The sequence below is a fragment of the Ovis canadensis genome, chromosome 23, assembly GCF_042477335.2.
Source record: "Ovis canadensis isolate MfBH-ARS-UI-01 breed Bighorn chromosome 23, ARS-UI_OviCan_v2, whole genome shotgun sequence".
Classification (NCBI taxonomy): Eukaryota; Metazoa; Chordata; class Mammalia; order Artiodactyla; family Bovidae; genus Ovis; species Ovis canadensis.
Genome location: NC_091267.1, coordinates 43,991,732 through 44,011,168, shown reverse-complemented (window position 1 = coordinate 44,011,168; position 19,437 = coordinate 43,991,732). Strand labels below are relative to the sequence as shown.

At 43.1% G+C, this 19,437-nt stretch overlaps 1 protein-coding gene across 5 annotated transcripts in view; it reads right to left on the bottom strand.

The window, feature by feature from the left end:
• Positions 1 to 19,437, bottom strand: part of KCTD1 (potassium channel tetramerization domain containing 1) — a 206,396-nt gene that overhangs the window by 43,679 nt on the left and 143,280 nt on the right. For 4 of the 5 annotated variants that reach the window (XR_011252469.1, XM_069569290.1, XM_069569291.1 and 1 more), the window contains exon 2: positions 6,857 to 7,035. Coding sequence is in view for 4 of the 5 variants with exons in the window: in XM_069569290.1 (XP_069425391.1) it covers positions 6,857 to 7,035 (179 nt within the window). In the remaining variant the exon portion in view is untranslated. Of the gene's footprint in view, positions 1 to 6,856; positions 7,036 to 8,344; positions 8,607 to 19,437 lie in introns of all 5 variants that reach the window. The other variant, XM_069569289.1, reaches the window with a different exon arrangement.

The window sequence follows — 19,437 nt, the reverse complement described above, 5'->3', positions numbered from 1 at the left end:
TTTTGCAATTAGCTACACGTGCCAGTGTGCTTAATAACTCTGCTGCTATTTAGAAGAGACCAACTCAGCATAACCTCCTTATGTGGGAGTCAACTCATATACTTGGTTTAAAAGATACAAAAGCTCTGTGAAGCACACAGATAGGATGGCTCAGGGGACTGTAACATGAGATCTTGTCTTTCACTTCCAGGTTAGCAGCTCTTTTAGCTAGGCATTGCCTCACTGCCACCTGATAGGTTTGGTTAATCAGTTGTATCAGCTCACTTCCTGGTTTTAAGAAGTCCACATCAGAATAGCCATCATATAACAACTGCTGTTAATATTATTTTTGATCGAGGTGACCATTAGGCTGAAATAGACCTAACTCTGAACTCAGATTTATGTTTTCTTTTAAAGCGGGGATCTCCAGCCTCCAGGATCTAATAATGCCTGATGATCTGAGATGGAGCTGATGTAATAATAGAAATAAAGTACACAATAAATGTAATGTGTTTGAAGCATCTTGAAACCACTGTCCCCCACCCCCAGCCCGGTTCATGGAAAAATTTTCTTCCATAAAACTGGTCCTTGGTGATAAAAAGATTGAGGACCACTGTTTTAAAGCATGGGCTTCCCTGGTGGCTCAGATGGTAAAGAATCTGCCTGCAATGCAGGAGAGCTGGGTTTGATCCCTGGGCCAGGAAGATCCCCTGGGAAAGGAAATGGCAACCCACTCCAGTATTCTAGCCTAGAACATTTATTTAGTATCACAGATATGTGTGACTAGGTAGACATTTCAGTGTCAACATTCAGTTCAGTTCAGTTCAGTCACTCAGTCGTGTCCGACTCTTTGCGACCCCATGAACAGCAGCATACCAAGCCTCCCTGTCCGTCACCAGCTCCGGGAGTTCACCCAAACTCATGTGCATCGAGTCGGTGATGCCATCCAGCCATCTCATCCTCTGTCGTCCCCTTCTCCTCCTGCCCCCAATCCCTCCCAGCATCAGGGTCTTTTCCAATGAGTCAACCCTTCACATGAGGCGGCCAAAATATTGGAGTTTCAGGTTCAGCATCAGTCCTTCCAATGAACACCCAGGGCTGATCTCCTTTAGGATGGACTGGTTGGATCTCCTTGCAGTCCAAGGGACTCTCAAGAGTCTTCTCCAACACCACAGTTCAAACGCATCAATTCTTCAGCACTCAGCTTTCTTCACAGTCCAACTCTCACATCTATACATGACCACTGGAAAAACCATAGCCTTGACTCAATGGACCTTTGTTGGCAAAGTAATGTTTCTGCTTTTGAATATGCTATCTAGGTTGATCATAACTTTCCTTTCAAGGAGTAAGTATCTTTTAATTTCATGGCTGCAGTCACCATTTGCAGTGATTTTGGAGCCCAAAAAAATAAAGTCTGACACTGTTTCCACTGTTTCCCCATCTATTTCCCATGAAGTGATGGGACCAGATGCCATGATCTTCGTTTTCTGAATGTTGAGCTTTAAGCCAACTTTTTCACTCTCCTCTTTCACTTTCATCAAGAGGCTTTTTAGTTCCTCTTCACTTTCTGCCATAAGGGTGGTGTCATCTGCATATCTGAGGTTATTGATATTTCTCCCAGCAATCTCGATTCCAGCTTGTGCTTCTTCCAGTCCAGTGTTTCTCATGATGTACTCTGCATATAAGTTAAATAAGCAGAGTGACAATATACAGCCTTAATGTACTCCTTTTCCTCTTTGGAACCAGTCTTTTGTTCCATGTCCAGTTCTAACTGTTGATTCCTGACCTGTATATAGGTTTCTCAAGACGCAGGTCAGGTGATCTGGTATTCCCATCTCTTTCAGAATTTTCCACAGTTTATTGTGATCCACACAGTCAAAGGCTTTGGCATAGTCAATAAAACAGAAATAGATGTTTTTCTGGAACTCTCTTGCTTTTTCGATGCTCCATCGGATGATGGCAATTTGATCTCTGGTTCCTCTGCCTTTTCTAAAACCAGCTTGAAGATCTGGAAGTTCACGGTTCACGTATTGTTGAAGCCTGGCTTGGAGAATTTTGAGCATTACTTTACTAGCGTGTAGATGAGTGCATTACTGCTGCTGCTGCTGCTGCTGCTGCTGCTGCTGCTAAGTCGCTTCAGTTGACTCTGTGCGACCCCACAGACGGCAGCCAACCAGGCTCTTCTGTCCCTGGGATTCTCCAGGCAAGAACACTGGAGTGGGTTGCCATTTCCTTCTCCAATGCATGAGAGTGAAAAGTGAAAGTGAAGTCGCTCAGTCGTGTCTGACTCTTGTGATCCCATACTGCAGCCCACCAGGCTCTTCTGTCCCTGGGATTCTCCAGGCAAGAACACTGGAGTGGGTTGCCATTTCCTTCTCCAATGCATGAGAGTGAAAAGTGAAAGTGAAGTCGCTCAGTCGTGTCTGACTCTTGTGATCCCATACTGCAGCCCACCAGGCTCCTCCGTCCATGGGATTTTCCAAGCAAGAGTACTGGAGTGGGGTGCCATTGCCTTCTCTGGATGAGTGCGTTAGGAGGTTTTAAAAAGGCCATGTAATTTGTTACCAATATTACTTACTTAGGACAAATTAGATACCTAGATTTTTGTTACCAATGATGTTAGTGGGGACCTTGGATTTTTGAGTTAGATATAATCAGGTCTGTTCTTCAACTGTGCAGGGCACAAGGCAAGATTATTAAGTGAGGTCCACCTCCCATTTGTCTAAATATTTACAACTTAGAAATCAAGCTAACAAACTGTTAAATGTGTTCTATCTCCTTTGTATATCTGTTTACAATATTTCAATGCTGATAATATTTTTTCTTGAGTCTTTTTAATTTTTGGTTTCACTTATTTGATGTAAAATTATTACAGATCTGAACTGTGTGGTTTTCCTGGTGATTCCAATTCCAAAAAGCAGCCAGAATTGGAGACTTGTAGGCTCCCATGAGGGCTTCCCAGGTGGCTCAGACAATAAAGAATCTACCCGCAGTGCAGGAATCACAGGAGATTCAGGTTTGATCCCCGGGGTGGGAAGATCCCTGAAGGAAGGCATAGGCAACCCATGCCAGTATTCTTGCCTGGAGAATTCCATGGACAGAGGAGTCTGGTGGGCTATAGTCCATTGGGTCACAAAGAGTCAGATACAATTGAAACGACACATGCGAGGCTCCCCTGAAAGGGAACAGTGTTAATCACTGAGGTGGTATGGATCAGCCTCTGTCTCATAAACACCTCCAAAGACCTGTTTTGCATCTTACATGAAACACTAGTAAAGACAGACGACATCACAGATAAATGCAGTACTACAGTTAATTTGAACCCTTACGTCCAGTCCTGTTAGCTAAAAACCACCTGATAATAAAAGTGAACAACAAATGTGAGATTAACCTTGTTGTAAAATGTAAAAGTCAACTCGCTTCCTGAATCCTTACTTAGGGTTTGTAAACCCAAAAAAAAGAACAGGGCACATGGGTGCATACCACGGAACCAGGGAACCTTGCTAATTAAAGAAATGAAGAGGAAGATGTATTTTCAATGGCGGAATGGCCATAATGATATAGCACAAAATATCAAAATATTCATTGAGTAAAAGACCTATATTCACTTGGAGGGACCATATAGAGCCATATGGTGAAAATCAGGATCTCTTAGGAAAAGTGCAGAGGTTCTTGTTTCATTGGTCTGGGGTCTCGCATGGTCTTTTAATGCTTCCCAGGTGCTTCTCATGTTTACCTGTGTCCAATTTACCACTTTCTGGGGACAATGTTCTAAAGCAGGGGTCCCCAACCTCTGGAATCTAATGCCCAATGATCTGAGGTGGAGCAGATATAATAATAATAATAAAGTGCAGAATAAATGTAATGTGCTTTAATCACCCCAAAGCCTCCCCATCCTGGTCTGTGTTTAAATTATTTTCCATGATACCTGTCCTTGGTGCCAAAAAGGTTGGGGACCACTGTTCTAATGGTAATCTTTAGTCTAGAAGACAGTAAATAGGAATAGAATAAAAAATCACCTACAATATTTCAAAATGAAGTAAAAACTCTTGCAGGACCTTTGAATTTATAGAAAGACATCACATCTTTTAAGATCACTTGTTACAAACAGCTTTGTACTTTTATACTACAGGTCTCCTCCTGAAATCCTTGAAAAGAAAACTAAGGAAAAACCCCTTCCCCTCTGGGCTACGCCAAGGAAAAGATGGATAAGAGAGGAACCAGGGGACTGGGAAAGGTCCCACAGGCTGAGAAGGGTTCAAGACACCCTAGAATCTAGAGAACTTGGCTTGGAATTATTATTTGTCATTCCATGGCCACGGCCAACCTAATATCCTCAAATGTATCCCCCAAACAAGATGAGATTTTCCTAGAATTTCGAAGGAACATCTGACCTCTATGGAAAAAAGCACAAAGAACTATTTCTTCCCTATGTCTTTGGCTTGTGGTTTTGTGTTCAGAAGTTCAGTCATGTATGACTCTTTCCAACCCCATGGACTGTAACCCTCCAGGCTCCTCTGTCCATGGGATTTCCCAGGCAGGAATACTGGGGTGGGTTGCCATTTCCTCCTCTAGGGGATCTTCCCAACGCAGGGATCAAACCCGAATCTTTTACATCTCTTGCATGGGCAGGCAGATTCTTTACCACCAGCACCTCCTGGGATCGGCCCCATTAAACTGACTGCTGCTTTGAAATGACCATTTAATTGCTTTCCAAGCCCCTCTGCCCCAAATCCAAGAGGAAGCAAAGCAACTCACAGTGACCAATTTAGCATCCACACCATTGTATTCTGACCAGGGTCATCTGCTTTAGGTGTAAGCAACAGAAACAGAAGCTACTTGTAAGGCTTGTTTCCAAAAGTCTGGACATATGGTTAAAAATATCTCCTTGGAATGGCTCAGCAGTTCTACAACAGGTGGGGACATTAAAGATAAAGGACCAGAAGATGCAGGCAAGGAGGCCTTTGAGCCTGTAAGAATCCAGGCGAGAATCCAGAAGTGAGGCTGTTACTGTGGTCTAGGAAATGAAGGAATGGGATATATTTGGAATTTGGAAGGCTGTTTGAGAAGAAACAATTGCTGGGTTTGGCAGAGGATTAAGTATAAAGGCAATACTATGTGTTGGGCACAGAGCCACGGCGTGCTTTCTGTAATCACATATAATCCTCCCAATAACCGTGGAAGAATATGTATTTGCGTCTATTTCACAAGATAGAAGATAGGCGGTTTACAAATTCAACCTATCCATGGCCAAATAACTATTAACCGGGAGCGTCAACATTCAAACCTGGGAATAATGAACCACAAATTATTTTTGATGTTGCTCCCAGGATACCATGGCTCACTGTATGTGACAGGGAAGCACAGAGAAAGATTGAGAAAAAAGATGAACACTGTATCTTGTCTAATTAAGTTGGAGAAAGAGATATTCAATTTATGATATATGTTAAGTATCAGGAGGTTTGGGGTGGGAGAGGTTTAATTACATATATGCGTTTTAAATCTGTATATATAGTTCAGGGCTGTCCAACAGAAATAAAGAGTGAGGCACATGTGTAATTTTGTACTTTCTGGTAGCCACATTAAGAGTAAAAAGGAACAGGTGAAATCAATTTTGATATATTTTATTTAACTCAATTATTACTTATGACTCAATATATTATCCTACTGGGACTTCTCTGGTGGCTCAGTGGTAATCCATCTACAGTGCAAGAGCCACAGGATACACAGGTTTGATCCCTGGGTCGGAAAGATCTCCTGGAGGAGGGCATGGCAACCCACTCCAGTATTCTTGCCTGGAGAACCCCGTGGACTGAGGAGCCTGGTGGGCTGCAGTCCATAAGGTCACAAAGAGTCAGACACGACTGAAGCGACTTGGCACACACTCATACTCCTTCATAAAATATCAGATAGTGAAGTGAGATTAACGGAAAACAAAAGAGCAGGCTTCGTGCAGTTATGACAGTGATTTCATGAGTGCTCTCTCCTTAGGCTGTAAGTTACCTGATATCTGTGACATTATAGGAGGTGCTCAAAAAATGCAATGAGTGCTCTTCTGAAGCCCAAGTGCTCTGCTTCCATTTCATTTGAGCAGAAACAGGTACGCAAAACTCTTTATCCTGACATCAGCCCATGTGAGCTCATGCCTCTTTCTCTACTCAACAACTGCCTGAGATAAACTCCTTAATAGGTTCTGCCACAGCCCCCAGATCCAGATGGGCTGAGGTGGGGGGTGGGGGGCAGTGAGGTCCCAGGGTGCAAAGTAAATTGGTTCCTTGGAACTCCTTTAGAAATGGGTGGACAGGGACTTAGGAGGGGAGCTCTCCTCAGAGTGGTGTACACAGCCTGTCTGTAGAACAGCCTCCCCGCTTCACATCCTTTTTATATTTGCTTATCTCTTACCCTTCATTTTTTTCAAGCAAGACTATCTTTCTGGACTTTTGCCAGCTGTTCTAAATATACTGCCCTACTGATAAGAGTCTCGATTTTTTTCCAGTTCACAAGTTGGTGGGCCAAGTGATCCCTTATAAAATTCTAAGACTTGATAAGAAAGTGTGTTTTAGCAGAAGAGGACAGAAGAAAGGTCAGGGGGAGAAATCACCATCCTTTGTTTACTAGGCTGAGAAATGTGAAGATCTCAGAGGAGTGAAATATCGCAGACCTCCGTCCTTGGTGACACTCTCACGCGTACTCAGCTAAGCTCTGGATCAAACTCTGACTCACAGACTTACATTCATGTCCCAGGGCAGTGTGTGGGGCGGGGGCTGGGGGGTACGCGATGTCTTCACGTTCTACTCCTCGCCGCGGTGAGGCCACGCTGCAAAGCTGGTCAAAGGAAGAACAGTTAGCTCATCAAACACATGCACTTTCGGATTACCTTGACTCAGGGTATTTGGTGAGGGTGGCCAAGCTGCTGGTGTACATGTGGCCGCCCACGTCAATGTGGACGGGCGCGTTGGATTTTGTGAGCTGTGCTGGAGTGGGAATGCCTTGATTGTTCAGTGGAGATGCAGGAGATCTAGTGATCAGAGGTCTTGACATATTGGGCCGACTGTCCTACAGAGAGAGAAGCAAGTTTAGACATGTTTGCTTTACTCAGTGGAGAGAAAGGAAATGCATACCTCCTACAGAATAAGCCAGTGACTAGCACTGATATTCGTTCACTAATAAAATCTGGAAAATCAACAAGCTCTCGCTTTCACTGTCACGCATATGAAAAAACTCTGAGATATGTGACAAAGGAAAACTTCCAGTGCTTGGAATCAAGGAGCTGAACTAATGTTCATTTCGCATAGAACCACGCACTGTGATGGCTTATTTTACTAATGAATTATTGCATTTAATGGCTTGTGGAGAACTACTATTCATTACAAATGAAAAGATAATCAATACTTGAAATGGTCTCCATCCAGATAAAATACGTATGCTTTATCCTTCTCTTGGAAAACTACCTTACTGCTATGGGCCGGGGATAAATACAGACCTTCAGCACTTGGGTTCTGCAGAATGGTCTCTTCAATTTCTATTTTCCAAATCAGGAAAAAGGGGGCATGACTGATCTAACCATCAGTTCACACACTCAAAGCAACCTTGTAAACAGGTACCAGACATTCATCAGTCAACAGATGAAACAAACAAAAAGATAACCCCACATCTACCCACTGGGTTCCTGCTTCTTTCACTAGAAGACTATGGAACTGGGCACACTTTGAAAAGCGTGTCCCCTCCAGTGGTTAGGTATGTGCTTGGGAGCCATGAGCCAGCCGCTCTTGTGTGTGCTGAGCTTGTAGAAGGGATCATTTTCCAAGGTGGGGCTGAGGCACGTGTCCGGGTACAATGTGCTGCCCCACAGGCAGAGGTATCCTGGAAGCAAACGAAGCAGGAGGAGGACATCGCACGATGGCACGAGGACGTGCTGAAGAAACTGCACTCTTGAGAAAATAAAACCTGCCATCCTTTCCATGGACACAATATAAATATTTCAAACACCATCCACACATGGTCAATCGCTTCCAAATTAGAGCCCAAGCCACAGACAAGTCAAGTCAGGTCTCTGGCACTCAAAGAAGGGGGTCAAACATTTAGAATCTACAATTAGGAAAAAGCTCAAACAGCACTCATGTCTGAATTCTGCCAGGCGATCGCCATGAGGGTGCTTGTAGCTTTACAATTTAGCCAGAGATTGTTTGCAAACAATGTGCAGCAGAGTCAGTGATAAGGCATAATAAAGGGATTTTGAGAAATGCCTTTGATGGAGATTATAAATGGGAAGTCATCTAGTTTTTGTGCATAAAGCCCAGCATGATGAAATATAAATTTGCAAAACATCCTAGATTTTATGATCCAAAACAGCTTCAGGAGTTACCTGGGGCACAACTGTTGGACTAGTTAGCATTAACCACATGTCCAGGCAAGACTGGGAATGCACGTTTCTTCCGAAACTCCGCATCTACTGTGAACGGGGCGGTGATTGAGCTTTCACTCAAAATGTTGACCATCTGTGTGGTGCTTTTCTCCGTGCTGTATTAAACAGAGCCCAGGAACAGTCATAGCAAGAGCTCATGCTTTATTTCTTAAACTGAGGGAAGTGGGTTTGTAGATGTCACTGTGTTATTCTTTGTATGTTCCTGTATATTTTTAACAAAGCAAAATAGATATTAAAAAACACAAGTGATGATTGCAACACAGAGAAAAGTGAAAGAGGTACTGGATGGGGAAAAGAACTGAAAAACAAGGACACACATCAGTAGGAAATGTAAAGCAGTGAAGGCTGAAATATTCAACAGCATTTTAAAATCTGGGTGTCAGAAAATGGGTTTTTTCCTTTAAAAGTACAACCATATTATCCACTTTTAAGAGCTACATACTACCTGACTTCCTTTTAGAAAATGATTTCTTGGCTAAAGACACACACACACCACCCCCATCTCCCACCCCCCACCCCCCGGTCTCTGTTACAATTCAGTCCATCACAGCACTGCAGCGTCTGTAATAGTTTTTCAATTGGACACATTCTATACCCTGCCTCAGGGTGCTGGGGTGAAAATGAACAGATTTGCAGGGTTAATACTGTAGTTAGACTGTGACCTCACTCAGCACAGCTCAAACACGCCAGGTCTACGGAGAAGGAGGAAAAAAGACAGCGTAACTGATCAGTTGAAGGAATCCAGATTTCTCAGAATATATACCATGTACACTGAAAATCATATATGTATGGATATTGCTAAATTTAAAATTAAACCAGTGTTTCCTTGTGGGGGGAGGCTGGGAAGTGGGGGATTAACCCTTTAGGACAAGGAGGAAGTTTCCTAATGGGTGGGCTCAGGCAGACTAGTAATCAATTTGTCGACTTTTTTAATTGATTTGTCTCTGCCAGATCTTTTCTCTCTGTGGCGGCTTCAGGATCTAGTTCCCTTAGTCACTCAGTTGTGTCCGACTCTTTGCAACCCCGTGACTTTGTGACTGCAGCACGCCAGGATTCCCTGTCCTTCACCCCCTCCCAGACATGCTCAAACTCACGTCCATTGAGTGGGTGATGCCATTCAACCATCTCGTCCTCTGTCATCCCCTTCTCCTAGTTTCCTGACCAAGGATCAAGCCTGTGCCCCTGCATCAGGAGCACAGACTCTTAGCCACTGGACCATCACAGAAGTCCCCCCGACTTTGATTTTTTAACTGAAATACAGTGGATGTAACAACGTTGTGGTAGTTTCAGGTGCACAGCAAAATGATTCAGCTGTACATATCTGTATCTATACCGCTTCCCTGGGGGCTCCGACGGTAAGGAATCTCTGCAATACTGGAGACCTAGGGTCTATCCCTGGGTCTGGAAGATCCCCTAGAGAAGGGAATGGACACCCACTCCAGTGTTCCTGCCTGAAGAATCCCCATGGACAGAGGAGCCTGGCGGGTTATAGTCCACAGAGTCACCAAAAGTCGGACACCAGCTGAGCAACTAACACTTTCATTTCACATACACACGCACACACACACATATATGTATATGTATATATATCTGGTCTTCTCAGGTGCCACAGTGATAAAGAATCTGCCTGCCAATGCACAAGCTGTAGGAGACACCAGTTAGATTCTTGGGTCTGGAAGATCCCTTGGAGAAGGAAATGGCAACCCATTCCAATATTCTTCCCTGGAAAATTTCATGTATAGAGGTGCCTGGCAGGCTACAGTTCACGGGGTCACAAAGAGTCGGACACGACTGAGCACACAAACGTGCACACACACACACACATCTATCTTTTCAGATTCTTTTCCCTTATAGGCTATTATAAAATACTGAATCTAATTTCCTGTGCTATACAGTAGGTTCCTGTTGGTTCCAGTAAGACTTGAAGTGTTACAATTAGTCTTTGGTAAGCCCTTCTAACTCTTCTCTGAGGCTCTGTCTTCTCATCCTGGGAGCTTTCTGTATTCTGTATTTGTCCCCTTAGTTAGATCATTTCTAAGGTATTAACTGCTATGGCGATGGCACCCCACTCCAGTACTCTTGCCTGGAAAATCCCTTGGATGGAGGAGCCTGGTGGGCTGCAGTCCATGGGGTAGCTAAGAGTCGGACACGACTGGGCGACTTCACTTTCACTTTTCACTCTCATGCATTGGAGAAGGAAATGGCAACCCACTCCAGTGTTCTTGCCTGGAGAATCCCAGGGATGGGGGAGCCTGGTGGGCTGCCGTCCATGGGGTCGCACAGAGTCAGACATGACTGAAGCGACTTAGCAGCAGCAGCAGCAGCTAATGGAATAAAGGGTTTTCACTCAGTATTTTCCACATTGGTGCAGGCTAAAAGGACTTTTTAAACCCACAGGCTGGGGGGTAGGAGGGCGTGTTTGGGGCCGGGTGGTCTTAGCGCTTGTAGGAGACACTCAGATCTGTTGCACTGATTCCAGGTGCTTCAGTTGGCTCAGCCGTGGCCATCTCCTCCCCTCGCCAGTCACCAGAACTGGCACTATCTCTTCTTTAACTGGACACTGAGGTCTCAGATAGGATGTCTGCACCTGCCTGCAGCAGCCACTTCCCTACCAGCCTAAGGATGAAGCCAACACCCAGGCTGGCTGAGCTGGATCCTCCCTGACACTGTTGAGACACAGAATCCACCAACTCTGAGCCTCCAGTCTCTATGTTTCCTGATACTCGGGCAGGTAAATTCATCTTTAAAGCTAGACTGAGCTGGGACTTCTATTTCCTACCCTGCTTCCTACCTTTCCTGAATACAGCCACCTCCCCATGAGGTCGTTTGGGTTGGTGAGACTTGAAAGCTGCCTGCAGACAGACGCAGCAGAACTCTCTATCCTATTATCACCACGCTTCAGCTCCACTTTCCCATCTTGAGTCACTTTCCCAGCATCATCTCATTAGTTTGTGTGTGTCTTTCAACATCATTTCTGATGAGATGAAAACCATGAACTTTAACCAGAAGAGAGCACAAGTGTTTTGAATGTGCCAACATCGCTGCTGGAGAAACAGCTCAGGGCATTGAGGTGTACTTGGAAAAGTGGCCAGACAGAATGGTGGTGTTTCTGATCATTCCCCCTCTGGAACAGACTCCTCACCCAGGCGGTGGGCTGGTGGACGGAACCCCATCCTAATGTTAAGTTACTTGGTTATGGTCCCCTCCTCGTGTAGCCCACTGTTCCCTCCTTCCAGGCTTAGGCAGTGTCCCTAAGGATGCACATACCCCGGGGAACAGGACAGGCTGGACCCTGGCCTCAGCAAGCTGGTTCAGTGGGAGAGAGGAGACAAGAAACAATCAACTGCAACAGGCAGGGGGAAGCCAGGTTACTGTGGCACTTTTAACTACAAGGACATGTAATCCAGGCTTGGGGGCTGGGAGGAGAGGTGGGAAAGACTCCCTGGAGACAGTCTAAGCTGAAATCTGATGGGTGAGAAGTCAGCTTACTGTGGAATGCAGGAAGGAGACCACACAGTACATTCTAGAAATTAAAATTCATAGTGAAATTTCAGTACACTGTGAGAATTCTCCTACTTGTTTTCTTTCCAAGTATGGAGGGAAAGTGCAGGAAATGGAAGCTTGAAGATGATGGTCTGAGGACCACAGAATTAAATGGCAATTTACAATGAAAATATAAACAAACCCACCAGAATATTATTATGATGGGAAAAGGGGGAAGAAGCGGAGGAAGGAAACTCACAGCCAGTTTTCTAAGCAGCTGTCCAACAGAACTTTCTGCAAGAATGGAGACAATGTTCCATATCTGCACCATTTAGTAGGGCGGCCACGAGCCACATGTGGCCACTCGAGGACCTGAAATGTGGCTAGTGCGACTGAGGAACCGAATTTGTAATCTTAATGCATTTTAACTAGTTTAAATGTAATGTAGGTAGGTCAAGTGTTGGAGGCAACACTGGAGGCAACCCACTCTAGTATTCTTGTCTGGAGAATTCCACAGACAGAGGAGTCTGGTGGGCTGCAGCCCATGGGGTCACAGAAGTCAGACACAAATGAACAACTAACTCTAAGGTTAAGTGTGACTAGTGGCTGTCATGTTGGACAGGACAACGCAGTAAAACTTGTTTGAATTTTTCTTGATATTTGGAGGCCCAAATCATGATGAACTTTAACCACTCAGGGAGAAGCAGGGGCATTTTAAAGTGAATACAAATGGTTTATGACCCTGTCCCCTCCAACACATTCATTTCCCTCTCCCCTTCTAACTGTACTTCTGCCTTCTTTACTGATTTTATGAAAATGAAAGAAATGAGTAACCATGCAGTGAGGATGCTGCACACACTTCATCTCTGGGTCTCAGAGAAGCAGCTGAGACATAAAGGCACATCCCGAATGACTCCATTCCCAAGAGGTTACAGGTAGCAAAAGGAATCTGTGATGACAGAGCTCAGAACACTGGCCACCTTTTTTTTGGCAGGGCGGGTGGCTCGCTAGGAGGGGATAAGAATGAATCTTCTGGAGAGCTAGAAAAGTCCTGAATCTTGATCTGGGAAGTTAAACAGCTATATACATACATACGTGCACGTGTGTGTGTTCAGTCGTGTCCGACTCTTTGAGACCCCATGGACTGTAGCCCGCCAAGCTCCTCTGTCCATGAGGCTTCGCCAGGCAAGAATACTAGTGTGGGTTGCCATTTCCTTCTCCAGGGGATCTTCCCAACCCAGCGACTGAACCTGAATCTCCCGCACTGGCAGGTGGAGTCTTTAACTGCTGGCGTGGAATCCTATATATATGTGCACCTAAGATTTATTCACTTGACTTTTAAGTTCTACTTAAAAAGAAAATAAACCAGAAAATAATCTGGGAAGAAACCCCTCCAATCCAAACACTCTTCTGTTCAGATACTCATTTAAATTGCTGTGAAATACTTCTTTTAAAAGCCAAAAAGACACTTATTATTTCCTTGCATCCGATTCCCCAAATCTGACTCTAATACCCGGACATGAAATGGTGCCTGAAATTCTATTTCTAATTCTCCATCCCCTCATTTCTATCCTGTATAGATTTTTCAGGCATGTTGATCGGTTTATCTTTAAAATTTCCATTTCTCAGCTGCTTTCAGTCTGCGGCTTCCTTGTACCTTAATCATCCATCTCACCTACCCAACAGAGCAGCAATGATTCTGGGCGAGAAGAGTCCTTCAAGGGATTTGACTGCAGGCATCTTTCAAAAGAAGCTAATGAAAAATGTGCCTCCTAAATCTAACCTTGCTGTGCGCTGTTCAAACAGGAGCCCCAGGGGCACCGCCTGGAACAAATGAGCTGAAGTTTAAACTGAAAGTTTTAATGACTTTATTTGTTAAGAACGTATGCCCCTGCCTCATGTCACGTTCCACTATCAGGCTGGACTATGTTATCTCTTTCACTGGGAAAAGAAACAGGTTTCTCAGGGATACTTCCAGAAAAGCATGTCAATAGTAAAGTATTTACCTTATTATTTGATACAGGCAATAGGGCAGTGATGGAATTTAACACAAACCCTAACTTTTCCCACAAAATGCAGCCTGGGTTTAAAATACATATACTTATATCACCTGTACTCTCACATGTACCCAAGTAGCATCTCAATTATATGGAATGCATGGAGAGTGGGGTGTTCTGATTAATTCTGTTTTCTGGTACTTGGCCACCCATTTCAGCCATGCAGCTTGTAACCAAAGTGTCTTAGGCGAGGATCTTGCTTCCTCGCGTAGAAATCTGGCGTTGCCTTGGGAGGGTTAGTTTAAAGCTGACACCATCTTGCTGGACTCACAGTAAAGGTTCTTATAGAGAAACATCACCTAAGTTGTGCTGAGACTCTCAACCGTAAAACCAGCATATTTTGTAAGGGCCCTCACTGTTTCTTCATTCAAATAATATCGACTGGGTTCTTGAGTGGGTAGCCAGTGCCTTCTCCTGAGGATCTTCCCCACCCAGGGATTGAACTCTGGTCTCTTACACTGCAGGCAGAGTCTTTACCATCTGAGCCACCAGGGAAGCCTGATTGAGCTCCTCGCTCGCTAAGTTGCTAAGTCACTTCAGTCGTGTCCGACTCTGTGTGACCCCATAGACGGCAGCCCATCAGGCTCCCCTGTCCCTGGGATTCTCCAGGCAAGAACACTGGAGTGGGTTGCCATTTCCTTCTCCATTGCATGAAAGTGAAAAGTGAAAGTGAAGTCGCTCAGTCGTGTCCAACTCTTAGCGACCCCACGGTCTGCAGCCTACCAGGCTTCTCCGTCCATGGGATTTTCCAGGCAAGAGTACTGGAGTGGGGTGCCATTGCCTTCTCCAGAGCTCCTACTACATGTCAAACTTTAATAGCAGAGTGACACTGGAGAGAGAGAGAAATAAATCACTTCTTATAATTTCACATAGGTTAAACAAAAACCAAAAAAAACCAAGCCCGAGGAATCTTTCAAAATTGAAGACTGTTTTTGTCAGTCTCTGAAGTCAGTGGAGAAGTAGGCTAACAAGTCTTCAGAGCATCCAAATTTGATATCAGATCTTCCATTCATTTTATTCACAGGTACTCCCTTCAAACTCACAAAACCTGCTTACTCCTGACTCAGAGATCCATAACAAGTGTGGTCATTGGTTTTCTAGCCTATATAAGAATCATGCAAATTAATTCATCCCCAGATCAAGCCCCATATTAACTTAGATTGTAAAATATATAGTAAAATGAAGAAAAACTTCTGCACAAATATGATTTTTTTAAAAAAACTTCTTTCTAAAGTAAAACAATTTTGAAAACTTCACATAGCTGGAAAAAATAAACCAAAACAGAACACCTCAAGTGTGCAGGAGAAAGAACCCTGGTTTTTGGAATCTGAAGACCTGGTTTGAGTTCAGGCTCAGTCTTTAGGTCATCTTGGAGAAGTTACCAAACCTACGGGACTCCAGCTTTCTCATCTCTAAGACAGGATGAATCTTCCCACTCTACAGAGAGGTAAAGCCGGCAGAGGGTAAAATGTTGGTGATGGCTTACAATACAGGATGTTGCACAGAGGAAAGACAGAGGAATTTCTGCAGAAGGAATTCTTTCCTTCTACACATGAAATTTAATACATCCATACACTCCATGTACAGAGGAGATGTCTATGGATCCAGCAAGACATACAGAAAACGTTTAAAGCAGCTGAGGAGTAAAGACTCATGGTTGAGAAAGACCGCATTTTACACCGATAAAATATTACATAACGGGGTACAGATAAAGAAGAACAGAATAGGACAGGAACCTGCCTAACAGTGGTTAGGACTTTGCCTTCCAATGCAGGGGCTGTAGGTTCTATCCCTGGTCCGTGAGCTAAGATCCCACAGGCCTCACAGCAGTAACACCAAAACATACAACAGAAGCAAAATTGTAACAGAGTCAGTAAAGACTTTAAAAAATAATGGTCTACCTCAAGAAAAAAAATTTTAATTAAAAAAAATAGGATGGAACATCACAAGATGAGAGCTGGACAAAGCCTATGAAAAGAAGTAGAGAATGAGATCATCACAGTAGGTTCATAAAATGAAATAACACGTGAGCTGTATTGATTTTGTTTTCAGATCAAATCTTAATTTCACAGATTAAAAAAAGGAAATAAAAAATAGGAGGCTTCAAAGTTGTTTCAAAATGACCAGCAACTGTGTTAAATTAATCTGCAATTACTTCCTAATCTGAAATAGCAAAATGTTACTCTTCTTGCCTCGGGCCAGGAGGATGGCTTACTACTGTTTATTTTAATGCACAATATTTACCAGATATAGAGTGTACTCAATGTGCCTTCTTCCCTCCAACAGTGAAATACGTATCCAAGAAGTTCCCTTATTAGATTATCAAGCTGGGACCATGAAAAGAAAACTATTTGCCAAGATTTCTCTGCCTTTTTTTTTCCCCTCAAAAATCAAAGTGAATTTATAAAAAGGTAACATTTTGATAGAATTTTGCTGTGTTTATTATAGTTGGATTAATTTTTGAATTAGATTTCTTGGACAGTTTCAAATATACTTAAAAAATCACAGACTAGTATTTTTAAATAGACACTATAGCTCAACTGTGGATGTTACTGTTTTTTTTTAAAATTAAAACATAGCATAAAAGTGAAAGCAGTCTCTGTCACAGTTCTATAGGGGAAAGTCTTTTTTTTTCTTTGCAAAAATAGATGTAGGTACAACGAAAATATCTGAAATTAAATGCACCCACGTATCAGTTAGGGTATAGGACTGGGTAATGATGTTACAGGCAAGTTTTGTTTTTGTTTTTTCTCTTGTACTTTATGATGTTGAACACTGAAATTAAAAAAAAAAATCTATTAAAAAAAAAAACAGGAAAAAAACACCCAGCACTATATTGCCCAATTGAATCAATTAGCACACAGTCTTGGCATGCCATTATATTTTACTTTCATCATCAGAATTTTGTGGACATTTTAAAATGAAGAACAGAATGAAGAAATACAGAAATGGAACAGAACTTAGGAGAGAAGCTTCCTTTCCTTTTATTTTCTTGCCAGGAAGGAAATGTGCAGAACAAAAAATTAAATGGGCCTCAGGTCATGGTAAGCTCATATTTAGCTGACATGGAAGTCTATTTAGTTTGATCCTGAAAGAAAGGGGCAGAAGCCTATGGTTTCTACACTCTTGGGAACTATCTGGTCATCTGTCCCTGCCCTGGGGTCCCCTCGATTCCCAGATCTAAAACCCAGCAACAGCAAGCTGATAAAAGCCACACGTGAATACCGCCTGCTTTTCCAGAAGTCAGTTTGGCACCTGCTTTCTTGCAAGAAGATGCAGGTGGTAGCAAAAAGGTTGGCAGTGAAGCACTCTCTCATGCTCAGGGAGGGTCTTCGAGTCTGAAACCAGAACCCCCTGCACAATGTTAAGTATTATCACTGTTTCACAGAGAAGGAAGTTGACACCGCGGTCAAGTGTCTTAGCCTATAATTATCTAGTAATGAATTTACTGTGATATTTTACACGCTTGCCATTGTGTACCAGTGTAACGTTACCACTCTTCACTGCTAGGTGATCCATACCCTGGCTTTCTCAAGAGAAAGGACAGATTTGCCTTGCTCCATCCACCTTCTTCCTCTCAGTCTGTTTTGGGATGAAGACAATGGGCTTGAGAGTTTGAAGGATGGATGGTCAATGGTCATGCAGAAGACAAGAGACAGCTGGTCCAGGAAGCAGACACCTCTCCCCAGCCCCCATCTCTGTTTCCCAAAATGAAACAAATGAACTGGCATTTCATTTACTCCTCCTTAGTCCTTGTTGCTAACTACAGGGCACATCTGCCTCTAAATAAACAATAAACTTGACTCACTGTTTTCTTGGATGTGGTCATAAAAATTCATTGTCCAACAGTGTCAAAAGCTAAATAGGTTCCTCTCAAGGACTTAACTGAGTCCCTTGGAAGCTCCTCTTAAGATTCTTAGATGCCTTTCTGCTTACCTTTATGCACTTTAAAAAATGAAAAATTAATATACGCAAGTTTTTAAGTATATTGACTTACTCTCATTTACATAATAGGGGTGTTCAAAAGTTCATTTGATCACTTGTTCATTCAGTGAGAAATCATGGCTCACTATTTGGTTCGGGGCTAGGGCACTGCGGGCTTCCCTGATAGCTCAGTTGGTAAAGAATCCGCCTGCTATGCAGGAGACCCCGGTTCAATTCCTGGATCAGGAAGATCCCCTGGAGAAGAGATAGGCTACCCACTCCAGTATTCTGGCCTGAAGAATTCCATGGACTGCATAGTTCATGGGGTCACAAAGAGTCAGACTGAGCAGCTTTCCCTTTCATTTTTACTGGGGGCACTGTGGATGTGAACAGTTCAAGGAGTGAGAGTCTGCCTTGGGAAGAAGCCACATGCATGCACAGGGAATTCCTGATGACAAAAGAGCCCCATGGAAATAAAGAAAATGAATCAAATTATGCTTGAAATGTCCTGAGAACTAGTTATGGACAATCTTAAGCAAACAATAATTTGGTAGAGTCAGAAAATAATCACTCTCAGTTTTGTGACTCTAGAGTACATTATTTTAAAATAAGATATGTCTGTATTTAGTAATTTCACATTACCAGGATCATACTCCTTATCTTCCCATTTACCTTTGCAAAGAATACCAGCAGCAGTGTTTCTAACAGTGCTGACATCGATTTAAGTTTCTAAATTCAGACACTTTTTCCTGAGGATGTGACAGAATAGAGGCCCAAGTTTTAGTCTGAGCCATGTCACGTCACTGATGAGTTATGTGGCCGTGGCAAAGCATGTCATTTCTCACTTCATTTTTCCCATTTATAATAGATGCAGCTGACCCAGCTGATGTATAATGCTTTTCTCAGTCCTCATTTTTAAAAATAATTATGTGATTGTTAAAACCATAAACTGTAAGAGATTCAAATGCTTTAAGAAAGTTAGCATTTTAGGAGGTCAGAATTCAAAATTATTTCGAAAGAAAGAACTGGTCATGAAATGAAAGGCATTTCAAAACTATGAGTGCAAAAGCAGAAAAAAAGAAGTCAACACAGAGAGATTGCTTAATAATCACAGCATTTTCTCTAGCTGATTAGGGAAGATTAAATTTTAATCACTACTGCTTTACTGAAAGGATGAAACAGCCAACAAAATATGGTGCTTAATGACTAGAATGCCTACTTCAGAGAGATTTTTTTTCCATAGTGCTCTTTCACTTGCACTATTCTACGATACTGGAGTGGTCTGAAAGTAGCTTACTTGAGATTCCCTTACAGAATAGAAAACATTTATGCTGGTGACAGAAAACAAATGCTTTTTAATAAAGTAAGAATCCCGTGTAAGCCACATCAGTGTCATCTCTTCAGAAAGAAATATTGAGTAATATAGAAGAAAAAAATCAGGGCAAGTGAGAGTTACCATCCCGATGTTTCCGCACCAGAACCAATGGGTATTGTGTCGTATTGACAGGCATGCCAGAGGGTGAATGGCTTGCCAAAAATGCTTCTCCTAGGGGACATCTCAGGCTTCGC